Here is a 25,169-nt window from a genome sequence, read left to right as displayed (position 1 = left end):
CTACTCTTGGCAGTTAAAATCATGTTTAATAAAATTCTAATCAAAGATGGTTGAGACAAACCAGTTTGCAGTGCGAGTTGGAAATGCTTTTTAACATCTTGAAGGTGTTTTCAATTTATCATTTTAGCAAGAAATTTTTTGAAAAGTATTCCTGATTTTCTGCTCTCGCACGGCTTTAAATCTAAGGGCAAAACAACTGCGACCTACCTCCATCTTTCGTTAACGTCACGAATGTGTACTCGGCATTGGTTGATCCAGCCACATTGTGCGCTTCCATCTTCAGCTGGTAGAGCGTAGTCGGCAGAAGTCCCGACAGGGTAAACCGGCGTTGTGGTTTTAGGGCATTCGAAACCAGGTGCCATTCGTCGTCCAGATTGTTCGAAATGGAGCGATACTGTAGAACGAAGTACAGGATAGGGCAGCCGTTGTCGGGCCAACCGTTTAGTCGCAGAACTACGGAGGTAGAGTTCGGTGCTATCAGTACCGACGGTGGTGGAGTCCCAGGTGGTTGTCCCTGAGTCTTAACATTCAGCGTAGTACTAGCCGGTGAAGAACCTATCTTGTTGTGTGCAACCAGATACACCTGGTAGGTACTACCGCAGAACAATCCTTTCAGTTCGTGGCTGGATGCATGCCGAGAAAGTTGCATTTCTTCCAAATTTCCGTGAACGCGTCGGTAGTGCAGTGAGAACGCAGTAATTGGTGCATTGCCCGTAGAACCAATTTTCCAGTGAAGCAGTATGCTGCTGGAGGTAGCACTGGTTACGTACAGGACCGGTGGTCCTGGAGGAACTTGAACTAATAGATTGTGCGTTAATCGATCAGTCCCAATACCGTTGTCGACCTGGCAAGTGTAGTTTCCGGTGTCCGTCGTTTGTAGCATGGTTATGATGATTTCCCCGGAGTCGAGTATCTGAACGTTGTGATGTGATCCGGAGCGTAGCAGTATGTCGCCCTTGAACCACTCCCGACGCGGCTGTCCAACGGCCATGCAGTTAAGCGAAGCCGACGTTTTCCATGGACGGATTGTTAAGCCTCCAAACGAGACTATCTTTGCCGGAACGCGATTAGATGTCATCTGAGATACGACCCTAGTGCTTTTGCCCTCACCAACACGAGTCGATGCCGACACCCAGAACTGATACTCGGTGTGACTTTGCAACTGCTTTGCTTCGAAATAGTGCTGATGGGGCAGAAGGTTTCGTTTGTCGTTGCTAAGCTCTTCGCGCCCATTGACAGCTCTCATGTACAGATTATATTTTGTAATTATTCCGTTCGGTTCGCTCGGAGCTAGCCATGATACGTACAGGGAGGACGGCGAACTGATGGCTATTTTAATGTCGGATGGCGCTTCCGGGGCGTCTTCTTCGGTGTGACAAAAAGTGGGTGGTGAAATGGCTCCATCTCCCATACGTGTGTACGCTAGAACCTGAACGCTGTAGTTGGAGAATTTCCGCAGACTTGTTAATATAATTGTTAGCGCAGTGGTCTTTCTGGTTTCCATATCACCGTTGCTGATGGAGTCTTCCGAAGCGGATTCATAGTACACTTTGTAGCCCTGGAGAAGTCCGTTGGTATGGTGAGCTTGTGGTGGTTGCCACGATACCTGGATTGATGTTGAGGTAAGTGCTGCGCAACGGATATCTTCCGGTGGTTTACTGGGTACGTCCTCCATGGTTTGGGCTGTAACTGGTTCCGAAAGTGGACCAGGTCCTACCTGATTGAATGCTTGAGCAACTATGGTATATCGGGTGTACTTTGCGAGGTTTCCAAGCAAAAGTTCTCCGGTGCCGTCTTCACCATCACCTGATACGGAGGTAAAATTGTAACTGTTCGTGTTTGTGTGCATCGAGCGGTATCCTATGTTATAGCCTTGTATTTCACCATGTCTGAGCTCGAATGTTGGAGGCATCCAATTGATCAGTATTTCGGTAGATGAGATCGGCCGGACCGATAAGTTTAGCGGTGACCCAGCTGGTCGCTGTGGCTCTGTTTTGATGAATAGTTCCTGGCTTGGTGAGCTTCGTCCGGCAGGACCCTCAGCGATCACTCTGAACATATAGTTTGTGGCTGGTTTCAGGTTCTCAATCATCGCTGAGTATTGTGGTGGGTCCGCAATTTCCATATACATCCATTGTCGGTCGATTTCCCTGTATTCTACAATGTACTTGGATACTTCGGCAGCATCACCACCTCGTGGTTGCCATTTGAGATTAACGGCCCGGCTAGCAATCATAGAGGCTTCAAGTGACGAGGGAGGCTGTGGTGGTTCTTGAACCTGCAGTTGAACTAGTTGTTGATCTCGACCGTACAAATTGCTAGCCTGGCAGAAGTAGGCACCACTGTCACTGCTCTCTACGCTCGATATCTGCACTTCAGCGTGAATACCTTCGGGTGTAGCGTCCTGTTTGATAGACACCCGATAGTTGGTTGAAGGGTTTAGCTCATGTTTGCCGTTGCGTAACCAAACAACATTGATTGGTTTGTCACCCTTAACCTCACACTGCATGATAGCGGTGTCTCCCTTTTTCACAGTTACCATCTTAGACTGACCGGAAAAGTAAGGTGAAGCTGAAACAAAATTTATTTAGCTCGTTGTCATCATTACCGACAGAGTGTTTATTTATCAAACCCACTTACAGTTGACTTTCAATTGAATAACTTTCCCTATCCCTGTTCCAATTCCGTTGTGAGCCTGGCAGAGGTAAAATCCTTCCCGATCTTCCTTCACATGCTGCAGCAGAAGAGATCCGTTTGTCAGTAATTTCGTGTACGCTCGTTCCCGAACCTCTTCGTAATCTCCCGATTTACTTCCTGTTTGAGCAAAGAAAAAAAAAACCGTTAGAAAAAAAGCGATAAAAGCAATAGCTTCCTGCCACCAAAGTCAACGATCGACGAAGAAACTTGTCGTTTCTCTTGCGGAAACAACCGGAGCGACATATATTCGTGGCACGTGATTTATATTGCCATTCGCTTGTTGAATCTCACCTGTTGCTTTCTTCCACTGGATAGTGGGAATAGGAACTCCCTGGGCCTGGCAGTGTAGCGTAATGTGGCGGTTTCTCTCCACACTCACGTCGGTCGGTTCAACAATCCAACGAGGCGGAACTACTCGTGGGTGGTAGCAGCAGAAGATGTGGGTGTTTTCAACCGTGAAAAGGGAAACGGAAAAGACGACAGAAGAGGAAAAAGTTGTCAAAAGTTTTGTTTTTTTTTTTTTTTTTGTGGGAGGTTGTTCCTTTCGAGGAAATTGTGGTTCATTTCTTGGGAACATGAATAACATGGAGAGGCGAAACTTTCGTTGGTTTTGTGAATTACGACTCGTTCCTCAGGCTCATCATCGAAGGATTTTGGCTAAGCGCTTGATTTTGTCCGAAAATTGTTTGCGGGAAAGTTTTGCAGACTGTTGTACGTACCAGACACTGAAGCCGGGAACAAGTTGCAATTCAACGACGATTATTACGTGTTAGTTCTGAGGTTAAGAAAAAAACTAAAAGCGGTGCTGGGGTTGGCTAGGCTTAAAAATTTGATTTGGCGATTATGTTGAGGGCGGGGAAAACTAAACTCTTCATTTACTTTGAAATTCAGTTGGCCGAGAAAGCGTGTGTGCGTGTTTTACATACTTTGGTTATCATACACATATACTGACTGCTTCATGTGTTGCTAGCTGGCAAGGGTGGGTGCATTAATGGCGGTATGTTAATAACGCAGGTTTGTACAAGACACGTATCACATCACATCGCTAAGTGATTATAAACGCTGGCTGCTGGTTAGAAGCGGCTGAGTGTGCAATACATACGGAAAAGCGGTGGAAACTTTTGCATATTGTTTTTATTCATCGATCGCAGACGGGCGCAGATTCGTTTTGCCACATTTCTTTTTTCGCCACTGCTGCTGCTACTGTCAATGTTGCACAAGAAAATGTATTCCTCGTCGAGTAAAAAGTTGAATGATTTTGGGAAAAATTTAAGTTTTGATGTTGTGTAAGAAGGTTCACGACACAGTACGAAAAATTGACCAGTTTCAATAATGAATTTGACGTCAAGTAGAATATGTTACATGAGGTAAAATATAAAAAATGTCAAAAATCTCAAAAATGTCAAAAATGTCAAAAATGTCAAAAATGTCAAAAATGTCAAAAATGTCAAAAATGTCAGAAATGTCAAAAATGTTAAAAATGTCAAAAATGTCAAATATGTCAAAAATGTCAAAAATGTCAAAAATGTCAAAAATGTCAAAAATGTCAAAAATTTCAATAATGTCAAAAATGCCAAAAATGCCAGAAATTTCAAAAATCTCAAAAGTGTCAGAAATGTCAAAAATGTAAAAAATATCAAAAAATGTCAAAGCGCCCTTCTCTTTTTCCTGCTAACGTAGAATTTATACGAATTGTATTTGGCTCAGTAAAACAAAAAATGTGTCATGCCGTGTCAAATAAACTATTTTAAACTAAATATTATTTGCAAAGTATGCATTTTAGCATTAGTTTAATTCAAAGCATTGTAGCTCAGAACTAGTTGTTTGTAAAAAAAAACTGTTTGAGAATAAATTGTAGAGCAATATAATGTACACCGAAAAATTTTTTAGTAAAAAAAGTCAAAGGGTATGTGCTTGAGTGCACAAACGTAGGCTTGACGTGGGACTATTGTGAGTGTGAAGATTTAATTCTGCCATAGCCATAGTATATAACACACACCAAACGTACAAATACCAAACACAACAATCCATGAACACTTCACAAAAAAACACATACACCTTTCATAAACCATAGCATACAAACTAATAGGAAAAATAATTAACTTGTTGCCTATAAAAGTATTCTGTCATGAATAAATTTACCTCGGATGAATGCATTTTTGCACACACATACACGTTATACACACACACTATATACACACACTACTCACAAGCACACGCTTCTTAGACACACCCACGCTACTTACACACACACATACACATACCACTTACAAACACACGCCACTTACACACATACACGCACACACGCCGCTCACACATACACACACACACGCCACTCACACATACACACACGTCACTCACATATACACACACGTCACTCACAAACACACACACACGCATTCACACACACACGTATTCACACACACACGCATTCACACACACACACACACACGCATTCATACACACACGCATTCACACACACTAGCATTCACATACACACGCATTCACACACACACGCATTCACACAGACGTCACTCACAACACACATTCACACTCACACACACAAACAATGACACACACACATTCACACATACACACACACACATTCACACACATACATTCACACACATACATTCACACACACATTCACACACACATACATAGACACACACACACACTCACACACACATACATACACACACGCACCCACACACATATATACACACGCTAACGCTACTCACACACACATACACAAGCTAACGCTACTCACACACACACAAATACACACGCTAACGCTTCTCACACACACACATACACTCACCAACGCTACTCAGACACACACACACTTGGTATACGACACACTATGCCTACACAAATTACTATCGGCAGCATCCAAACGGCTTCCAAGTCTTCCAATGGTCCCTTCCAACGGCTTCCAAAGGTCCCCAGTGCCGATCACGTCCAGTTTCGGGCTGTATTCCAACAACGATATCTGAATTAGATTACCACTGGTGGGGTCCAACTCAGATCGAAGGGAAGCCGAACTGTTCGCTTTGACGGTCGACCAGGGAATGAGCGTCTCTCAACACGAAATATCCTTTTATAGTGTCACTAAGTGTGGGGTGGGGAACTTGGGTGATTGGGGGAAGAACCAATCACGTGGAAGCATCTCTGCTTTCTTTCTTAGTAGCTTACGTTGGGTGATGAATGCGATGCCAATTGGCTGGCATTGCTAGCCAATGACTGAACGCGTGAAATCATTTCGTCTATGTTTTTGAAGTCTGCGTTAAGGAAATATACCAATCGTATGAAAAATGTGTGTGGATATTCGACCTTCAAACTTTTCCGCAATTTTCACGGAGTAATAAGAAAATGGTAACTGAAATTATCATGTTATACAAATCTTGTATGTTTTAGCTTTCCAACGGTATATAAACTATTGAAATCGGAACAGTTGTTTGAGCGCTATTCGCATCTAAAATCTTCCATTCCGCCAACCAAAAACGTTACATGTTCAATCCAGTTTTTCCTGAAGGTACCTTAGTATAGTGAAGAAAGACGTAGTCCCACGTCAAAAAAACTAAACTAAACACTAAATTTTAATTTACAAAAACAAAGATTTCTTGTTATTTTTTCTTAAAGAATCTTATCACGTTATCACGCTACTTTTGGTAAAAAGTCCGGAATAGAGAAATGAAAAAAAAACATGGAGATTAGGTTTTCAAAGTAATACTTGATTTCAACACTCTCCAAAATATTTGTATTCCAATTATTAACAACTGAAACAGTCATTTTAAATCGAAAATCTTGTAACAAATAACTTCGTGAATGTATACGTTTTCAAATTATTTTGAATTTGAGTCGTGAACATTAGAAAATGCTTTCTAAAGTACTAAATGATATTTAGTTACTTCCGTCCTTTGAATTATTCAACCCATGGGTATAAATCTTCGTGAATATGAGCATAACCATAGCTTCTGAACTATTCATCCGATCTCTTTGATGTTGAAAAATTATTTGTGTTATACCAATAGTATATTTCAATAAATTTACGTTTTTTGCTGGAGAACAAAAAATAAATCACAAAAAACATGCTTTCATAAAAAAAGAAACTTTCCAAACTTAATATTGAAATATCTCAAAAACGGATGCATGTAGAAAGTTTTTTGTCAGAAGCTATATGATCTGAAAATGATATTAGAATATATTGCATTATTAAAGTTTAATCATTCTCAAAAATGTTAAACTTAAAAAAAAACTTCAAAACTTAGCTTTTAAATAAAAGTTTGTTCTACATTTCTCCATCCAGAGCTTTTTATGAAAAGTTTCAAAATAGGATCAAGGTGTGACAAAAAATTAATTCAAAGTATAACGTAAAGTATAACTCAGTGTTTCTTTTCTGATTTTCTTAGCTTAAAATAAATACAGTTTGAAAATGGATGCATATACGATGTTAAATATCATAAGCTTCTTGTTTTAAAATAAATTAAAATAAATTGTTGAAATATCGTTAGAATACAAATATTCAAAAAATTAAACTCTACCTTCTATAGTAATTGTTTTTCATATCTCCATCACGGGCTCTTTACAAAAAGTTGCGCTATAACTTAAAGTTTCTTTAAAAATAGTATTAGAAGAGATTATTTTTTGTAAATTGAAATTTAGAGTGAATTTTAAATTTTTGCAGTCAAAAAACCGTTTTTTGGTGCCTATTGTTTTTACAAAGCATTATTAATTCCTTACAACTCATTTTCAGGCAGTTTTTCTATGCAACCAACGGTTTCTGAACTACAATCCTTTGAATAAAATTTATGCCAAAATGCACACGTTCATTTAGCAAAGTACTCTAAAGTGTTAAGTCCTAAAATCTCTCCATCTATGTAAAATATTCAGTTTGCTAAGTGGTGTGCAAAGTTTCAATCAAAAATAGTCGAATAAATTTTTCCGTATTTCCAGTTCACATGGTGTGATTTTGCTCTATACAGTTTTTAATGGAGGCTCGCTATTTTCATGGAGACGCACGGTATTGAGTAGAAATAAACCTGCAGCAGCTTGATTTTACAGTTACAGATTTAGCTGACAAGAGGGTGCCGTCACACATTAATAAAAATACGTATTGGAGACACAGAAATTTGTTCTGGAAGACAGACAAAAGTAGCAACAGCAACGACGGCGTATTCTCAGATCCGATAACATAGTTTTCACGTAGTTGTAGAATTGATTCTGGTGTAATATTTCATTTTTTGCTATTGTTTTTGCGTTGTTTGGTCATCGGCTGAGAAACGTTGAATGCAGGATTTGGCGGCTAGTGCAATTGATTGGGTATCCACTGAAACTTTAAGCGGCAAGCTAGCAAAGAACAGGGTACAAATCATTGAACTCATTATTCATACAGGCGTTGGCGGCTATTAAATATATATATTTTTTATAAAGGAATCTGAGTGTTTACAGTATATGCTTGTGGGGGTAAGGAATATTCAATCAAACACTAACTAATTATATATTAGGCTTTTTGCGGATACAGATATAGATGCGCACCACGCCGTGGGTCTACGTTTCCAGTCTAGTGATATTGCTGCAAAACAGCGTTTAATTTAACATTCGATTAACGTTATAAATGTTTACCAGTTTGTGCCGGATTGAGTTTCAAAATAAATAAAGCTCTATTGGTAGCAGAAAGAACTAACACTTGGGTTATCAAATTAAAAAGTGATGGACAAAGGGGTGGGAACGAATGGGGGGATGTTTCAGGAAGGAATCGAATTTCAGGAGCGGGGAGAGGTTGGGATTGTTGTTTACATCCTATAGCATAAAATAAAACTCAAATAGTTGAACGCTAAAATGATGGCGTTAAACATTTGTACTGGCGCATAAGGTGGTTGTTAGTGTGTGAAGGGTTGGTGAGGTTCTGCGAAAGCTGCTCATACATTCGGTGCCGTCGAGGGTAAAATGTTGAAATCAAAAGAAACAGTTCCAGAGCGTTATCCATACTCCTTCTAATATAGGTAGGCAGTGGTGGCAGAGGTGCTGTTAGCGCTGGGCGGTGAGGGGCAGTGAATTTACACATACTGATATGACATTCAGAGGCAAATGGTACAACACAAACGTTAGAAGTGTAAACGTTCGAGCATTAGTTGATTGTATCTGCCGAAAAGTGTTACGCAACATAATTAGTGGAGGACAGATTAGGTAACTATGTTAACACAGCTTAGTATTGCTCCGATAACGCAGCACGAATCAATTGTTCAATTCAATATGTTGCTTTTCTTTTCAGTTGACACACTCTTCTATTAGCAGATTGGGGTTTTTCTCTATATTGAATCAAGCTTTAGCTCGCTGTGCAAGGTGAGGAAAAGGATTAGGAATTAAAGACAGTATTTTTCTAATAGTGTAGAAAGCATGAAAAATGCTTTTTTCCACATCAATTAACGATAAATCGTAGGAATTTAGGAAGAAGTCTCTCTTCTGTGTTTTGACGCCACCTGTCGGCATATTTGTGAATCCAGCAGAATTTAATTTGTATCCATCGAAGCTCGTGCGATCCCCGCTTCACGACTGCATCGTTGCTATTGGAAATGGTTGCTGCAGGAAAAAAATCCTCGTAAATGTAGACAATACCGCTAGGGTTTGTTTCTCTTTCATGAGAATTTCGATTTTCAACTAGTCTCTACGGAAACGAGAACGAATGACTGTGTGTGTATAGATTGGAAAAAGCTGTGTTCTGTTGGAAATTTTTAGGCGCATCGAATGTACCAATTGTTTGAGTTCTGCGTTCGAATGAAAATATGATCCACATAAATATATAAATAATGAAACGTGGTTGATGAGTTTTGGTGAAGAAAACGAGCATTATATTCAATAATATCTATCTTTGGGATACGTAGTAATAATGTTGAGCTTGATTTCCGATTGAATCTAGTTCGTTTTTGGTAGAAGGATTCATCAAAAGAGATAGTTTTTTTCGGATTATATCCATTAAAACACTAGCAAACGTTTTTCTCTGATTAAATCAAAACAGAAAACTAGTATGTGTAGAACAGTGCTGAAAATAACACGCGTCAACACAGATGTGGTCCTAAAGCTCAAACTAGAAAAACATGAAAGATTACCGTGCTGGACCGAAACCCGTACAGTATCGAAATCCGTACACCTTGATGTTTTCCTTCAGTTTTAAACATTATAAAAGTGAAAATTCATATGATAGTTACATGTACATATCCGTTGGCCTTCTGTTGAATTAAACTATGCGCCAGTAGGCCATGAAATAAAAATATTAAAAATGAAAAATCTATCGTGTATCGGTTTCAGTTGTCATTTCGTTGTATCGTTAGAGAATTTACTAAGGAAACGTTCTTCAGATAAAAACGATTTTCAAGTGGGATATGAGTGTTTTACTCTGTGAATCTTTTTAAAATTGATGGAAAAGGTAGATCTTTGTCATTTTCGAACTGTATATTGCCTAATAAATAATGTTAGTTGTATTTATTCAACAAAAACTCTGCCGTATGGATTTTGATTCTTTTTATTTGCTTGAATCGAAATCCGAACAGCGTGTGTATCATGCATATATTGTTGAACTTACTTCTTGTTTTCAGCATATAATGGAAGAAAACAAGTATAAATATACGGCAAACAATTTTAAACGAGCTGTGACTGAGGTGCGCAAGGGAAAGTCTTACCGGGAAGCTTCGAGAGGTTCCGGCGTTCCGGTTACTACGCTACGAAAATTGCACTATTTCAGCTGATATCAAAAATTTGAAAACCGTGTGAAACTTTAGGAGCCAGTTGATCCTCAAATATACTTATTCGGTAATTTAAAGATAAATTATAAATAAAAGACGTTCATTTTTGTACTTCTTCATCTATACGGAGTTTGATTTATTGTTGTATGGACTTTGATCCAGTCTATATCGCGTGTGTGCGGATTTCGATTCAAAAGTGTACGGGTTTTGATTCAGACAAAAAACTGTGTACGGATTTCGATCCAAAACATGTTCTATTTAAACATGAATTTTTCGAGTTTATGAGTGATTTTAATCATTTTGCTGGAAAATAGTGATAAAATATAAGTAGACCTATAACTAAACATATCAGTTTAAAGCAATATGTGATTTCTTGATTTTATATTGACCGTCGAAGATTATCATGTGCTTAGGTGTACGGATTTCGATCCAGCACGGTATAGGTTTTTAATAATTCCTGTGAATTTTGGTGCCCTAGCCACCAACATTTTTTTAGAGACTTAAATGAGTTTTCTCGTTACTATTGCGAACTCTCACGCAAGTTGCGCGTTTTGGTAATAGCTAGGGGAACCAAAATTCATAGGAATGGTTAGCTATTATCTTTCTAGGGCAGCTATTTCGAGCTTGAGGGTAGCATTTTTTCGCTTTTGTCGACCAGTGCAATCGTTGCTCCGGAACATTGATTGACTGGTTGTGATTTCGAACGATTATTGAAATAAAATTAAACTACTGGTTATCTGTTTGTTTTTTCTCTTCAATTCATCCTATCTATTATTGTGAATTTGCTCAACCTTCACTTAGTTATGATTCGTAATTGTAATCAAATTGATTAATCAATTTTGTTTCAGACTTATATTAAAATTTTATTTGTTCTTTGGGTTCTTCATATTTGGCAGGTTTTATTTGGAATAATATTGCAGTTTGTAAACGAAGGTTGGATTCGTAGTTCTGCGGACCCATGTATTTATTAAGGGTTATATTTGAAATTGAAATTAGTACAGAGGAGCAATTCTCGCTGAAACGTCCCACTGGTGACATGAGGTCTTTCAAAAAGGATATATTTATGTCTAAATGATTGAACATAGCGAAAAAATGAGAAAACCACTTTGGTTAGTTCATATTGATGGACCCCTCGGGCACAAATCGGTTAAACGGTTTTTACAAAAATTGATTTTTGAGCAATTCTTGACCTTTTTATTGCTTTATTTCTCTTGAATTTGTCATTGAACCCCCATCAACCAACACATCGTTTTCAAGAGGAAAGATAGAGCTTTCATTTGAAGTAGAAAAAAATTGGCCGCCATCTTGGATCTCACCGCCATCTTGGATTTCATGAAAAAAATGTGTTTTTAAGCATGTTCGCAACCACCGATTTTAAATTTGACATCACCATTGGAAAGCTGAGAAAAAATGCTTTAAGATACATTCAAAATATTAGGTGAGCATTGAGGTTATCTTGTCATTCTGGTCAGTTTTCAAAATCGACCATCAAACAGTACAACGCATGACGTGCGGTCAATATCAAATCATGCTGAGCCTGTGGTGTGTGTCTGTGTGTAGTGTAAATTAGGGGCCATCCATGTTCTACGTGGACAGATTTTTAGGGATTTTGTTACAGCCCCCCCCCCCCTTCCTCTCCCCACGTGGAATGTGGATGGCCCAATGCCTGTGCGACTTTGGGTCTGTTCACAAATTACGTAAAGCAAAAAATCGTATCTGTGATCACTTTTCACTGCATTCACATTGTTTATTTTATCACTCCCTCGCTCCTCCTTGAGTGTAACGTAATTTGTGATTAAGCTTCTCTGCGATTTTTTTGCTAGAACAAAGTTTGGTTCCCTGTACGGAGGACAGTTTTCGCGTGTTTAGTAATTGAACAAATTAATGTTAGAAGTTGTTTTCGCTACTGTTATATACTGTTGTTTTCATGCATTAATGCATTACTATCAACAAACGTAGGTATGGTATGAATCAAGTATATCCCGAGTAGTCAGGAGAAGATTTGCGCCAGCGCAAATAAAGTAAGTCACTTTTTTGATCCCTAGCAAATTCTTATGGACGAAAAGTGTACGTTTGCTACCTAACGAAATTCAGTCAATTGATTAAAGGCTCGTTCATAAAGCAGACAGTATGTGAGTAGAGAAAGAACGAAAAATAAGCGAACTGGAAATATGATACAGATTTGGAAAAATATACCGCATCCCGACGGGATTAAAGGCTATTCAAAAATTACGGTGCGTGGGTGCACTTACTACATGTGAACTAGGAATACTGACTGTCCACATCATACGCACACCACAGGCTCAGTATATTGCGTTGATTTGATATTGGACGCGAGTCATGCGTTGAACTGTTTGAAGCTCGATTTTGAAAAGTGACCAGAATGACAAGATAACCTCAATGCTCACCTAATATTTTGAATGTATCTTAAAGCATTTTTTCTCAGCTTTCCAATGGTGATGTCAAATTTAAAATCGGTGGTTGCGAACTTGCTCAAAAACACGTTTTTATGATGAAATCCATGGTGGCAGCGAGATCCAAGATGGCGGCCAATTTTTTTTCTACTTCAAATGAAAGCTCTATCTTTCCTCTTGAAAACGATGTGTTGGTTGATGGGGGTTCAATGACAAATTCAAGAGAAATAAATCAATTAAAAGGTCAAGATTTGCTCAAAAATCAATTTTTGTAAAAACCGTTTTACCGATTTGTGCCCGAGGGGTCCATCAATATGAACTAACTGAAGTGGTTTTCTCATTTTTTCGCTACTTTCAACCATTTAGACATAAAAATAGCCTTTTTTAAAGACCTCATGTCACCAGTGGGACAGTTTCAGCGAGAATTGGTCAGAGTAGGGATTGCAATATTCCCGGGAAACGGGAATGAAAAATCTCATTGGAATGGAAAAAAATTCTTAGAAAAAATGAGATTTCAAATAAAGTTTATTAATAAAAGGTATCAAACAATCGTTTACAATTTCATTATCAATTCGCATGAAAAACGGATTAAAAAACAAAAGTTATTCAAGTTCACTCCAGAAATTCATGATCGATTTTTGTAGCAAATTTTAGTAGAAGAGTAGGTTTCAGGGTTTTTTGCCGTCGAACAATCGCCTCAGATCCGCTGACAATTTTTCGTTAAGCCCAAATAATGTAATTTCCTTCTGTGAAACTTTGCTTAAGATCGCTGAATCACCACTGGTGTCTGATTTCTAGAATACTTCTAAATCACCAATTCCAGCTCTTGCTACATTTCATTAGAAACTGTATAATCCAATACTTTTAGTTTGTTGAAGATAAAGCTGAGTTGTTTGGCAGGTAATTAATGTGAAATCGCGGCCACGATCCAAGTTACACTGACTGAGTTTTATTAATTTATTTTTTTTCTTCTGGTCGCATTGATTTATGGGTTTCAATTTTTTTTTATCAATTTACAGGTATCAAAATTTGTTGTCAATAAACAAAGAAAAAATCATGCAACGAAAATATTTCTTAATTATTCGTTTGCTGAATAAAACAGCATGTATTTTTGACAAATAATTCAAGCAAATAATTTGTTATTAAACGACAAGCAAATATTGATCGTCGTTTCAAGAAAATATTTGCTTCATATAATGCACGCTTTGAAGCAGCTTTACACTTCTTCGACGTAAGTTTCGTGTTTTGATACGATATTTAGTTTTATTGCAATATTGTATGGAAAAATTTTCGAAAGACTCGGGAATCCCGGGATCCCGGGAATCAATATTTCTATTCTCGGAATCCGGGAATCCCGGGAAAAGGTAATTCCCGGGAAATCGTTCCCGGGATTGCAAACCCTAGTACAGAGCGCTCCAAGTTATAAAAGAGAGCCACTTGGTCACTTTTTTCCGAAAAGGTATCGTTCCATTTTTGCACCAAAGTCGCAATTGATTCTGATGAAATATTCTGATGAAATATTGTATATATTTTGGACTAGAAATAGCATAACAGATATTGAGATGAATCTGATTCAAGGCTTATTTTGAAATATATCGTTTATGTTTTAGCAGGTACAATTTTCGATACAGTGTATATCAATAGTTTCGATCTCTACTAAAATGTTGTTTATGGACGAGTTGTATTAGGTGCCCAATTAAGGTCTATTTGTCAATAGAATTCGCCAGCAGTATGTTCTGGTCGATTTTGACATCTCTGAAATGTGATGAGCCAAACTGAGACATTTGGTAAACAAACCGTTTTGACATGTTAGTGATTTTAGTGTAGCATCATATAAGGTAGGGAACCTATTATTAGCAGCTTGTGCAGCCTCCTGTATATTGAGACAAAATACATGAAATGTGTAAAGTGGGATACAATCATAAATATATAAACTTATTCACTATCTTTTTCTCTGTCAGCATATGTTTTTAGATTATGAATATGATTTATCAAACTTGAACAATAATCAAATCAATTTCCCAATGAAGGGACACTATTCACAGCTGTTTTCAGGGGATTTTCTTCAGTGTCCAAATGGCGCCTGCATTTTGACTATTGAGGTTAATTTTCTCTCGATTGATGTCTATTCAAAGATTTCTCTGTGATAAACGTATTTTATATATTTCTAAGACAGCTAAATAGTCAGTCACTTTTTTAGTTTTCAAAAATCGATTTTTTTACATTATTCTTAAGTACAACTTCCTGAAAAGAGTGATTTGAAGTGCGCCTCGTCGCGGTTGCATAAGCCAAACTTCAAACTTTATACGCGTTTATTTCAAAATGGTGTTTTGCAAAAAAAAAAATCCCATTTGCAGTAAAAACTAAATACTTATGAAAGTCATCGTTCATGAACGCTTTAAATATTGTGAGTTTTATGATATCAGTTGATCTGATTCTTCATCGTGAACACCGCAAGTGTCTTAAGAAAATATTTTTTCCCATTTTGCCCATTTTTGTTGAACAAAAAAGTATTTATGTCCCCTTTAAAGACGGTAATTTCTAAATCAACGTCTGTCCGCGTGATGCAAGACTAACCAGCCTCGAAGACGCTGAATTGAAGGAATAGCTGGATGAGGATCCATGCATGATGCAGGAGCAATTTGCTTTGGTGTTAGGAGTTATCCGTCAAGCCCTTTTCGAGCGATTGCTGTGGGAGTGATTTAATTTTAAACAAGGAACTTGGGTTAACTATGATTTTGAGCCAAGAGATGTTGAGCGCCGTTTTTTGTCTGTGAACAGCTACTTCAGCGGGAAAAATGAAGGGGTTTTTTCATCGCATCATGACCAGCGATGAAATATGGAATAATTACTGCTACCCAACGAGAAAAAAGTCATGGGGACAGCCCGGTTTTGCTTCTACGTTGTTGGCTGTCTAGTATTAAACCATCATTGGAAAACGGTATCGGTTTCGATTGATGCGATCAAACCGAGCAATTCGCGAAAAACGGTCGGATTGTAGCCAGAAAAACGAAAAAGTGATTCTACTGCATGACAACGCTCGGCCTCATACTACCAAAGCCGTTAAAACATACATTCGATGGCACATGGTCTGGCTGATCAGCAGTACTGCTCATATGTAGACATCGAGAAATGGCTTGATTCGTGGTTAGCTTCAAAAGACGCACACTTCTATCGTAACGGTATTCGCGCTCGGTTGAAAAGAGGGGACAATGTGAAGCTAGCGATAGGCGATACTTTGAATGGTTTACACACTTAGAATTTATTACCGAATTTCGGTAAAAAAAATATTGGAAAAAGACGGAACCGGCATAGGATTAATTACTATCATAATCATTCTATGAAATTGATTGAAATGTTTGTCCCTTCCAATATCTTCATTGTCTGATACACAATTCAAAAAGACATATTTTTGAACAATAACTTGATCTGTGTAGAAACTATTTGTTTGTTCCATCTACAAATTATGTGTACGGATGATTATGTGTACTGAACATTTTTGCCTTCTAAATACTACAGTTGTTTAGGTTTAAAAAATCGAGTTCTAAGGATTTGTCTATATAAAACGGTATATCTTCAAAACAAGAAAAGTGTCTTGCACAAAGTTTTTTGAGAATAGATTAACTACAATTTTCCTGAAGACATAATTTTTCTCAAATGTAAGACTAAAAAATTAAATTTTACAGTGCCGGAGTTCCGAACAAAAACTTGTTGTCATTCTTTTAACGTTTTAATTTATTATTACTTTGAGATGAAGTAATTTATTATATTTATTTATTATAGTTTATTTATTAATTTATTACCAGCATTTGGAGAGAAAATGAGAAAACAAACAAGATTTTGAGCACATTTTTGGCAATTATTCGGTCTGTGTAGAAGTTATCTTCTAAAGGCTTTTACAAAGTTGTGTGTTTTTAAAGACTAGTCTTATACGAAACGGTGTTTCTCCAAAATAAGGAAAGCTAGAAGTAAAAAGTATAAGAAAAGTTTTCTGTGACAAAATTATCTGCAACTATACTGAAGACTCCATTACTGAAAAGTTAAGTTTTGCAGCGCCACTGGCGACGAAGACACGCGGTTGTAGCTACACTCAAATGACACTTTTGACACCGAAAATGTTTTATTTTATTTGACTTTTCGGACTACCCTTTTTCTGTCTCTCCCTACACTTTTTCTGTCCCTGACGACACCCGAAAAAAGCAGAGTGTAGTTACCAACACATTCACACGTATGTGTCAAAACTGGTTTGTTTTGGTTTTCGTTCCACGTGATAAAGTGGCAGGTAAATTTTTTCTCAGCAGATTTGCGAGATGGACATATGAAATGGAAACGAGACAAAATGACGAATGCGATAATGAACAAAACAAAACGAATTGATAGCTATCCCATAATTACGCATACCAATGCAATGACACTGAGAATGTTTTATTTGAAGCTGCGAAGTATAGCACGGGAAAAGTATAGCTACACCGCGAAAACGAAAACGACATAAAAAAAGAAGTGTACCTTTCATGCCCTTGTTCAGTATGCTACCTTCTTCTTCTTACATGAAAGTGCGGAGAGTGTACAATCAGGCATGCCAATGATACAGTCTTTTTTTACTGTCTGCTAAGGGTTTTCTTCCCTGTTGCTATTTGTTCGTAATACCTATCGTGCTGGCAGTCCGATAGTTACATTGAGAGCGTATTGGCAACAAAGCATCACAAAAGGAAACGAAAATGTACTCCGTCTTTCGATTCGGCATTATTTGAAGGATGTCTTCGGGATTGCGAATGTAGAAAAGAGAAGAAGCTGTTTTTTGTGCAGACGGGCGTGTCCGCACTACACGAACAGCGTGTGGCGGTAACAGCCCGAATCCACCGGAGACATTTTCCCTCTCTTTTTTTATTTACCTGTGATGGATGTCGGGTAGGGTGTCCCAAAAAAAATCGATGTTGAAAAAGTCAAGGTGCTCAGCCCTAAATTGAAAGATAATGTTATTTATCACTTTTATTTATCTCTTCTGTACTTCTTTCAATTCAGTTTGATTCCTAAATTTTCCCATTTTTTTTTTTTATTTTTGTGGGGTTGTTTTTGAATATTTTGCATGGACCTGAAATTCCAAGACCTGAAATTTCAATTGCAAAGCGGGACATACAACGAAAATTTACATAAAAAAAGATACTTGATATCTTATCGGGGAGCTGAGATATTGGCATTTTTCTATGTGATGGAAAACTATGCATTTTAACAAATAACAAATAACAAATTAACGAATAACTTTTTTATTTTGGGAGACAAAAAATAACAATGTTCAGAAAACAAATGTATTCTTGGATGACTGATAACTTAGCAGAAGGTTCAAAAATTCGGAAAAATCTGGGAAAAATGTTAGAACGAAAATAGTGATTTTTAGGGCCTTCTAAGAGAAAACTCAATGTTGCTCGTAATATGTAAGAGAAAGAAACATGGTGTCTTCGGTAAAGTTTCTTGTTTCAAGATAACCTAAAACTTTGTCGAAGACACCTTGCATCTATCTTATTCTGATTAAAAAGTAATTTTTTTTATCTCACTCATTGGTGGATTGATCACTGAATATCCTGAAACTTCTCTGAACATACTTTATGGCTATAATCAACATTTGAATCACTATTTTGGGAAATTATACGCACAAACGGCAAAATAAAACATTGTGCAATGGAGATATTTAGCTTTAGTGGTATTTTTGACAAAATGCATAGTTTTTCATCACATGTAAAAACGCCAATATCTCAGCCCCCCCGATCAAATACAAAGTATCTTTTTTCATGTAAATTTTCGTCTTGAATCCCGCTTTGCAGTAAAAATTTCAGTTCTTGATCAAACAATTTTTTATATGTGTTCTGAAAATTATGAGAAAAAATCACTTTTTTGTGATGTTCAATGGGCTCTGTGATTCAAATAATTGAATGCGATGCTGATTTAAACCATGCAAAATATTCAAAAACAATCCCACAAAAATAAAAAAAATAAATGGAAAAAATTAGGGATCGAACAGAATTGAAAAAAGTGCAGAAGAGTGGTTTTGTAGCTTGAAAAAGTCATTTTTTCATAAATCACATTTGGGCAACCTGAAAACGATTTTTTAGAAAGTCGAAATGTTCTACAAAAATGCTATAAATAACATTATCTTTCAATTGAGCACCTTGACTTTTTCAACATCGATTTTTTTTGGGACAGCCTAAATTGTCGGGTGCCGGCTGTTAAAAAAGGTTGTGGGAAGAAGAAGCGTAAGGACTGCTCTGGTACCTTGCCGACAGCCTTTGTGCAAAGAAAAGCAAACTCGGCAATAGAGCGGCTGTGCACTGAAGGATGTGTGTATCGCATACCGAATGTTATATGCAACCATACATGCTATCGTCGACATGGGAATAAGGTGAACAGCAAAAAAACATTCGTGTATGGGAAACTAGACGGCAACGTTATAGTCGCAATATATTTTATCTGTCGGCGGCTGTCTTTATTTTGCCAATAACAACACTGTCATAGAGGGACGCTCTCGGATGTGATCAAAAAATGTCATCGTACATTTTTCCCCTGTGTACAATGCTGTCAAATTGGATGCTTCCATTATTCGCTCTCATTCTCTTCAAGCCACCGAGGGCGGTGCACGAAATCAACATCGGTATTGCAAACAGAATCCACACTCGTCTGTGTGCCCCTAAATACATAATAAAATAGTGTACATTGAAAGTGCACTGTGCTGAGAGGTTTTTGGTCTGTTTTATGTCTCTCGCTCGTAACACTCATTGATATCGAGAGAATGTTGCAGTTGGGTTAGGCTAGAGTGTATGATTTTGGGCACTAAAAAATTGTACACGACGAGTTATACAATACTGTATGATATTTTTTTCAGTTTTTGAAGCATGAATCCCTCACCAATAATATCTGGTAAAGTGCACGTACGACGAGACGCCACTGAATATGATTTAAAATAATATAATTTTCATTGATCCTTGTGGTCTGATGATTTGTCTAAAAACAGACTTCTAAACAGTCTTTTTGGTGATTTATTCGCGTTGCTAATTCAGCCAAAGACGAAAGCTCGGCTTTCGTTTTTGATCGCCTCAAGAATATAAATTGGAAACTAAGTTTCCGGCTTTTTTATTCATAGATACACCTTATTTGCTGGATATAATTTTTCTCGAGGTATCATGACTGGTGATACTACATTCAAAGGGACTACATTTATACGATTATGGGAAAGTTTTTACAATATTATTGAACAATCATATGATGGTAGGTTTAGGTTTTCGGTGCACTTAAGCGAACAAGTAATCTGTCGTTTCGAGGGGAAAATAGAATATCTTTACGGTTTTACTATGTAGACAAAAATTGCAATCGCAAGCAAAACTTTTTTGGATATCAAGGATGTTGATTGGGAACGGATAACAAGTGGAAATGGGACGGTTGTGAAAGATTACTTCTAGTTATATTGGTTTATATATAGAGAGAGATAAAACACTAGCGTTTGTGAGTGGGGTTTGCGGAAGCCTTCTGTCAAAACGGAACTAAACATGTAATTAACTGAGTGAAATCACGAAGTTAAAAAGAACGCTCGAAACACTAACACAAAGAACTCAAGCATAGAACTAAAGTTTTACCAGTGAAGCAATGAAGCTTTATAGTCAAATATTGATATTCAAGCAATACTTTTAATACGGGCATTTTGTTGGTTGTTATTACGTGGGAATTTTTCAGTGTCGATAACTTTTCCTAGGGTGATCATCAAGCACAACTATCCATGGGGTTGAATGAACATGGATAGGAGACTGGACCGATGGAAAGGTCGAAAAAGAGACGTCATGTTGACGGAACTTGTGGAACTATTTTCATTCCAATCGAGAACACAGCTTTGTAAGAAGAGTGACAGTGACAAAGACTTTTGAGAGGAGTTTGTTCGGAAGCAATTGATTGACTACTCTATGCTACATTCAATTCAACATCTATGGCATGCGAGCATTTTCGACGAAAAACAACCAAAAACAGACACAAACCGAAGATATAAAAACTGTGTACAGAGCGATAGGAGGGTATTGAGGAAGAAAGTTTGGTTGAAGATAATAAGAGCACAGAGTTGACACAGGGATGAAATTAAAACAAAATCAAGCGGCGTACTGATTTGAAGTTCAGAAACACGTTTAGAAAATCAAAAGAGTCTTTTTAGTACAACCAATTGGCGGCAAAAAGTAACCAAAGAAACCAGAAGATAGTAGGAAAGATAAGACAGGAGCATAGAGTAAAGAAGAGGAAAAGAAAGCAAAGGAGCGGTGCAGAAAACAATTACCTGGTGATCGGCCGCAAACCCACTGCGTGCCAAAGCAACTGGGAAGGGACACACAATGGTGGTTATAATTGCGCTTATAAGATTGAATATGTATGTATGCATCGTAAGATTTCAAACGAAACGAATGCAGGAACTGGTGCAGTTTTGCGAACAATGGCATGACTTTACTTTACCTTTTACCTGTAACGACGCAGTGAACTTCACCTCGGCTGCTGGATTGCTGGCAACGCACGTGTAATCGCCGGAGTGTGCCGCTGAGAGGGAGGGAATATTGAGGAGGGACGAGTAATGATCGAGAGTGGACACGTTGGCCCCGAGCAGTGAGGACAACGGTTCGCCATCCTTGAGCCACTTGAGAGATAACGGCGGGTCGCCCTTGGATACGCCGCACACCGTTCGCGTTCGCATACCCTCGGCCAGGCCATCTTGGAAGGAGAATGGCTCGATATTGGGAGGAACTGAAGATGATCGTGTGTTCGGTTTTGTTCATGTTATGCGCGCGTCGATTTTTTTACAACATTTTTCACCGTACAATCAAAATGACGGTGGTAGTAAGTAGTAGTAGTGTGTGTTGTAGAGTATAACGGAAGCGGAAAGAGAAAAGAAAAGGAAAAAAACACGTGAGCAAGTTTGACAGTAGTACGGTATGGTTACCATTGACGAGCAGCGCCTGACTGCCCTCAGTTTCGGAGGCTGTGTTCCGGACGACGCACGAATAGTTGCCGGTATGGTCTGCTGACAAGTTCTCGATTACGAGAATCGAGTTGTACTGATCTACCTGGGTGACGGACATTCGCTGACTGGGATCTATGGGTCGGCCATCTTTTTTCCAAGCGATAGTTAAGGGAATATCACCCTTGATAACGGAGCACGTTATTGATGCACGGTCTCCGACATTCAATGATAGAATCGACGAATGAAATGGGTTCAGTTTTGGCGGAACTGCAATTCAACATAGTTTGTTAGCATAAGCTGAAAGATTCAAGGTGCGATGACAGCATTTCACAAATTCCCAAATTGACGAGTAATTTTGAATTTCAACCAAGTTGATTGTTTGAATTTTGAACGCTGGATTTAGCTTTGAATCTTTTAGCTTCAATATGATAACACCTAGATAAAAATAGGAAACCGTTTAAGGGTTGCCAACTGACCTATCACTGTGACTTCGCCACTCCGGCGGGCGCTGTGTCCCTGCTTGTTGCGTGCCCAGCAGGTGTACACCCCTGAATCCATCGATTTCTGCACTTCCTTGATTTCCAGCGTGCCATCGGATTGTACCTTTTGCCGCATGTCATCCGGGAGCTCGCGACCCCCGCGTTCCCAGTGAATTTCCTCGATAGGATACCCAGCAACTGGACATTTTAGATATAGTGTTTGTCCTGCCACTGCAGTCACTTTAGGAATCAACCGGATGTAAGGAAGACCTAGTAAAATTGAATAAACTCATTAATTACTTCACCCTTTTACACTGGTGTAAAACGTTGGCTCACCATAGATATTCAAGCGTGCAGAATGTGACGTTTTACCAGCTCGGTTTTCTGCAATACACGAATATTCTCCACCATCTTCCACCATAACATGGCTAATATTGACGTGGGATATCACATCACCGTGAACTGTAACATATTGGCCGATCATGAATCTGAAACAGAAAAGACATTTAAATTTACATTGACCTAAAACCTAACAGACGAGAACAAATTTTCTCGCTTTCTAACTTTTTCCATCGTTACGCAGTGTAAAGAATCGTTCCTTGACCCGGGTTCCATTATGTAAATTGAGCCGACTGATATCAGACAAAAATCGCCGTGCGAGGGAGCTTCTGCCCCTGTGCGATAATGAATTCAGAGTTATGAGAATCTGGTTTGACCGAGCCAAATAAAATATTAAAGTTTAATCTTGCTGTTCTTATAATTGGATTCAGTCACACACACTGACTGGTTCGTACGTCCTGCACTCTCCCAAAAGATTTAAATTAGTTAAAACTTCGTCGATCGTTTTACATATACTGTTTCGCCTTCTCTCCGGCGGTATCACCGAAAGCAAAAGTGGGTGGAAGAAAATGGCGCACAGCTTTATGGTGGCAAGTAAAACCTTTCCGAGCTGGGTTTTATAGAAGCTAAAAGTGCCAAGTTGAAGGTGACAAGTTACAGACGATGTAGCGAACTACTTGTCTGTACATTAACAGGAAAAGTTTGAAGCTTTTTCCCAAATGGGATTTAACTGCAGTTTTCCCACTTTGCTGCTATTACTAAACGGTGCAGGAAGGTGCGAGAACGAAAGGTCTAGGAGAGCACCAATAAAAAGCTTGTCTAGCAAGGAAATTCGAGTGAGAATACGTTAGTAAGTGCACTTGTAAGTGCGTGTCTCTTTCCCGCACTCTCGGGTGTAGGTAAAACTTTACAAGATTATCTGTTGCAGACAAGGAGGGTTCCTACAAATGAATTCAAATGAAAGCAGTTTAGTGATAATTTCCTGCCACCATTGTTCCGTTTGTTGCAGCACCGGTCTCATTGATTTTGTGGCTATTTTAGGCGTGGAAGTTATTAGTGTAGTAGCGGCAGAATGAAATTGATATCTTATGCCTCTGAATTCCAATTATGTAGTTTGCTTTGAAATTATTCTTGTGAGACTTATTTGTTTATTTGACTTCAGAAAAAGCATATTTATGATGATTATTATGACAACGAAAAAGTGTTTTGATGTACACTACTAAGTTTGACAGGTGATAGGTAGATATCACTCGTTTTTTCAACTTCCTAGAAAGTTGCGGTCTTCAGCAAACTTGTTTAGAAAGTAGAAGGTTTTTAGTTGATGGACAGCAGAACCCCTTACTTATCTAACCTGCCATCTTCAACGCAGTTGATAGAAGGTCAACAGTTTTTGGTTGATGAAGAGTTAGGTCCAAAATTCTGCCACTATGTGACAATAGTGAGCATGAAATTCGTCGTATTTTGACGTTATGCTATCTCATGATTCCGATCCCAAAAATTTTGTGATCTTTTGCAAAGCTGCTCGGAGTATCAAAGGCTTCTGGTTCATGGAAAGTTTGATGCGAAATGCTATCGCTACGTGGCGCTAGTGCATGACGGGAAGGAGGAGTTCCATGATCTCTTTGAGAAGACTCACAATGAGTGCCCAGGGCATTACATCAAGATCGTCATCGGAGATGCAAACGCGCAGGTCGGACAGGAAGACTTCTTTCGCCCCGTAATTGGTATAGAAAGCTTCTACTACGAACGATAATGGCTTAAGGCTAATCAACTCCACTGCAGCCAGAGACTATTTGTAGCACTTATTTTAAACGCCGGAATATTCGTAAGGACACCAGGATGCACCCAAATGAGATGGCCTGATCTCAGGCAGACCATGCTCTGATCGATGGTCGGCACTTTACACACGTTACAGACGTAAGGCGTTCAAAGAACCAAACGGTGACTTGGATCACTATCTCATGGTATGCAAGATCTGCGTCCGGCTGTCCAGCGTATTGAAATCTAGGACAACGAGGAAAATACGGTTGAACATTCACTGCCTATAATCGCTTATCAGTCCCATCTGGAAAATCATCGAGTTGAGAAAACAGCGCTTAAAGATATTATTCTTGTTTTGCATATTTCAACAGTTTGAGGTGGGTTATTCAATTTTTTTCGTTATAATGTAATGAAATAGACCTCAATCATAACTTCTTCATGAAATGAACTGCCTTTTTCGTGGAAATTACAATGAAAAATAAGGAAGAGACTGATATGCGATTATTTAGGCCATCGAGCAGCAAAATAATCGCATACCAGTCTCACTTTCAACCGCTCGGTGTAGGAGTAGTCATATTTTTCTCAAGTATTTTAAATATGCAGTCGTTTATGGCCGCAGACAGCTTCTAAATATACTACATGAAGAATGGGGGACACGTCCACCCAATTCTTACCCCGTCTTTAAAGTCGTCGTCAAAAAAGCAAAAAATAAGGTTGAAGTCTTGGATATACTACTGAATTATTTCCTTTTTTACGT

At 38.4% G+C, this 25,169-nt stretch overlaps 1 protein-coding gene across 12 annotated transcripts in view; it reads right to left on the bottom strand.

The window, feature by feature from the left end:
• The window catches only part of LOC129725442 (cell adhesion molecule Dscam2), a 300,301-nt gene that overhangs the window by 17,634 nt on the left and 257,498 nt on the right, over positions 1-25,169 (bottom strand). For 7 of the 12 annotated variants that reach the window (XM_055681296.1, XM_055681300.1, XM_055681303.1 and 4 more), the window contains exons 8-13: positions 22,649-22,800; positions 22,310-22,582; positions 21,332-21,616; positions 2,989-3,108; positions 2,641-2,814; positions 208-2,571 (exon numbers count right to left, since the gene is read on the bottom strand). In XM_055681296.1, coding sequence (XP_055537271.1) covers positions 208-2,571; positions 2,641-2,814; positions 2,989-3,108; positions 21,332-21,616; positions 22,310-22,582; positions 22,649-22,800 — 3,368 coding nt within the window. Of the gene's footprint in view, positions 1-207; positions 2,572-2,640; positions 2,815-2,988; positions 3,109-21,331; positions 21,617-21,812; positions 22,101-22,309; positions 22,583-22,648; positions 22,801-25,169 lie in introns of those variants that run through there. The other 5 variants (XM_055681298.1, XM_055681304.1, XM_055681301.1 and 2 more) reach the window with 2 other exon arrangements.

Source organism: Wyeomyia smithii, chromosome 2, assembly GCF_029784165.1.
Source record: "Wyeomyia smithii strain HCP4-BCI-WySm-NY-G18 chromosome 2, ASM2978416v1, whole genome shotgun sequence".
NCBI classification, from domain to species: Eukaryota; Metazoa; Arthropoda; class Insecta; order Diptera; family Culicidae; genus Wyeomyia; species Wyeomyia smithii.
The sequence above is the reverse complement of the archived record's forward strand: the minus strand, read 5'-3'. Positions and strand labels throughout refer to the sequence as shown.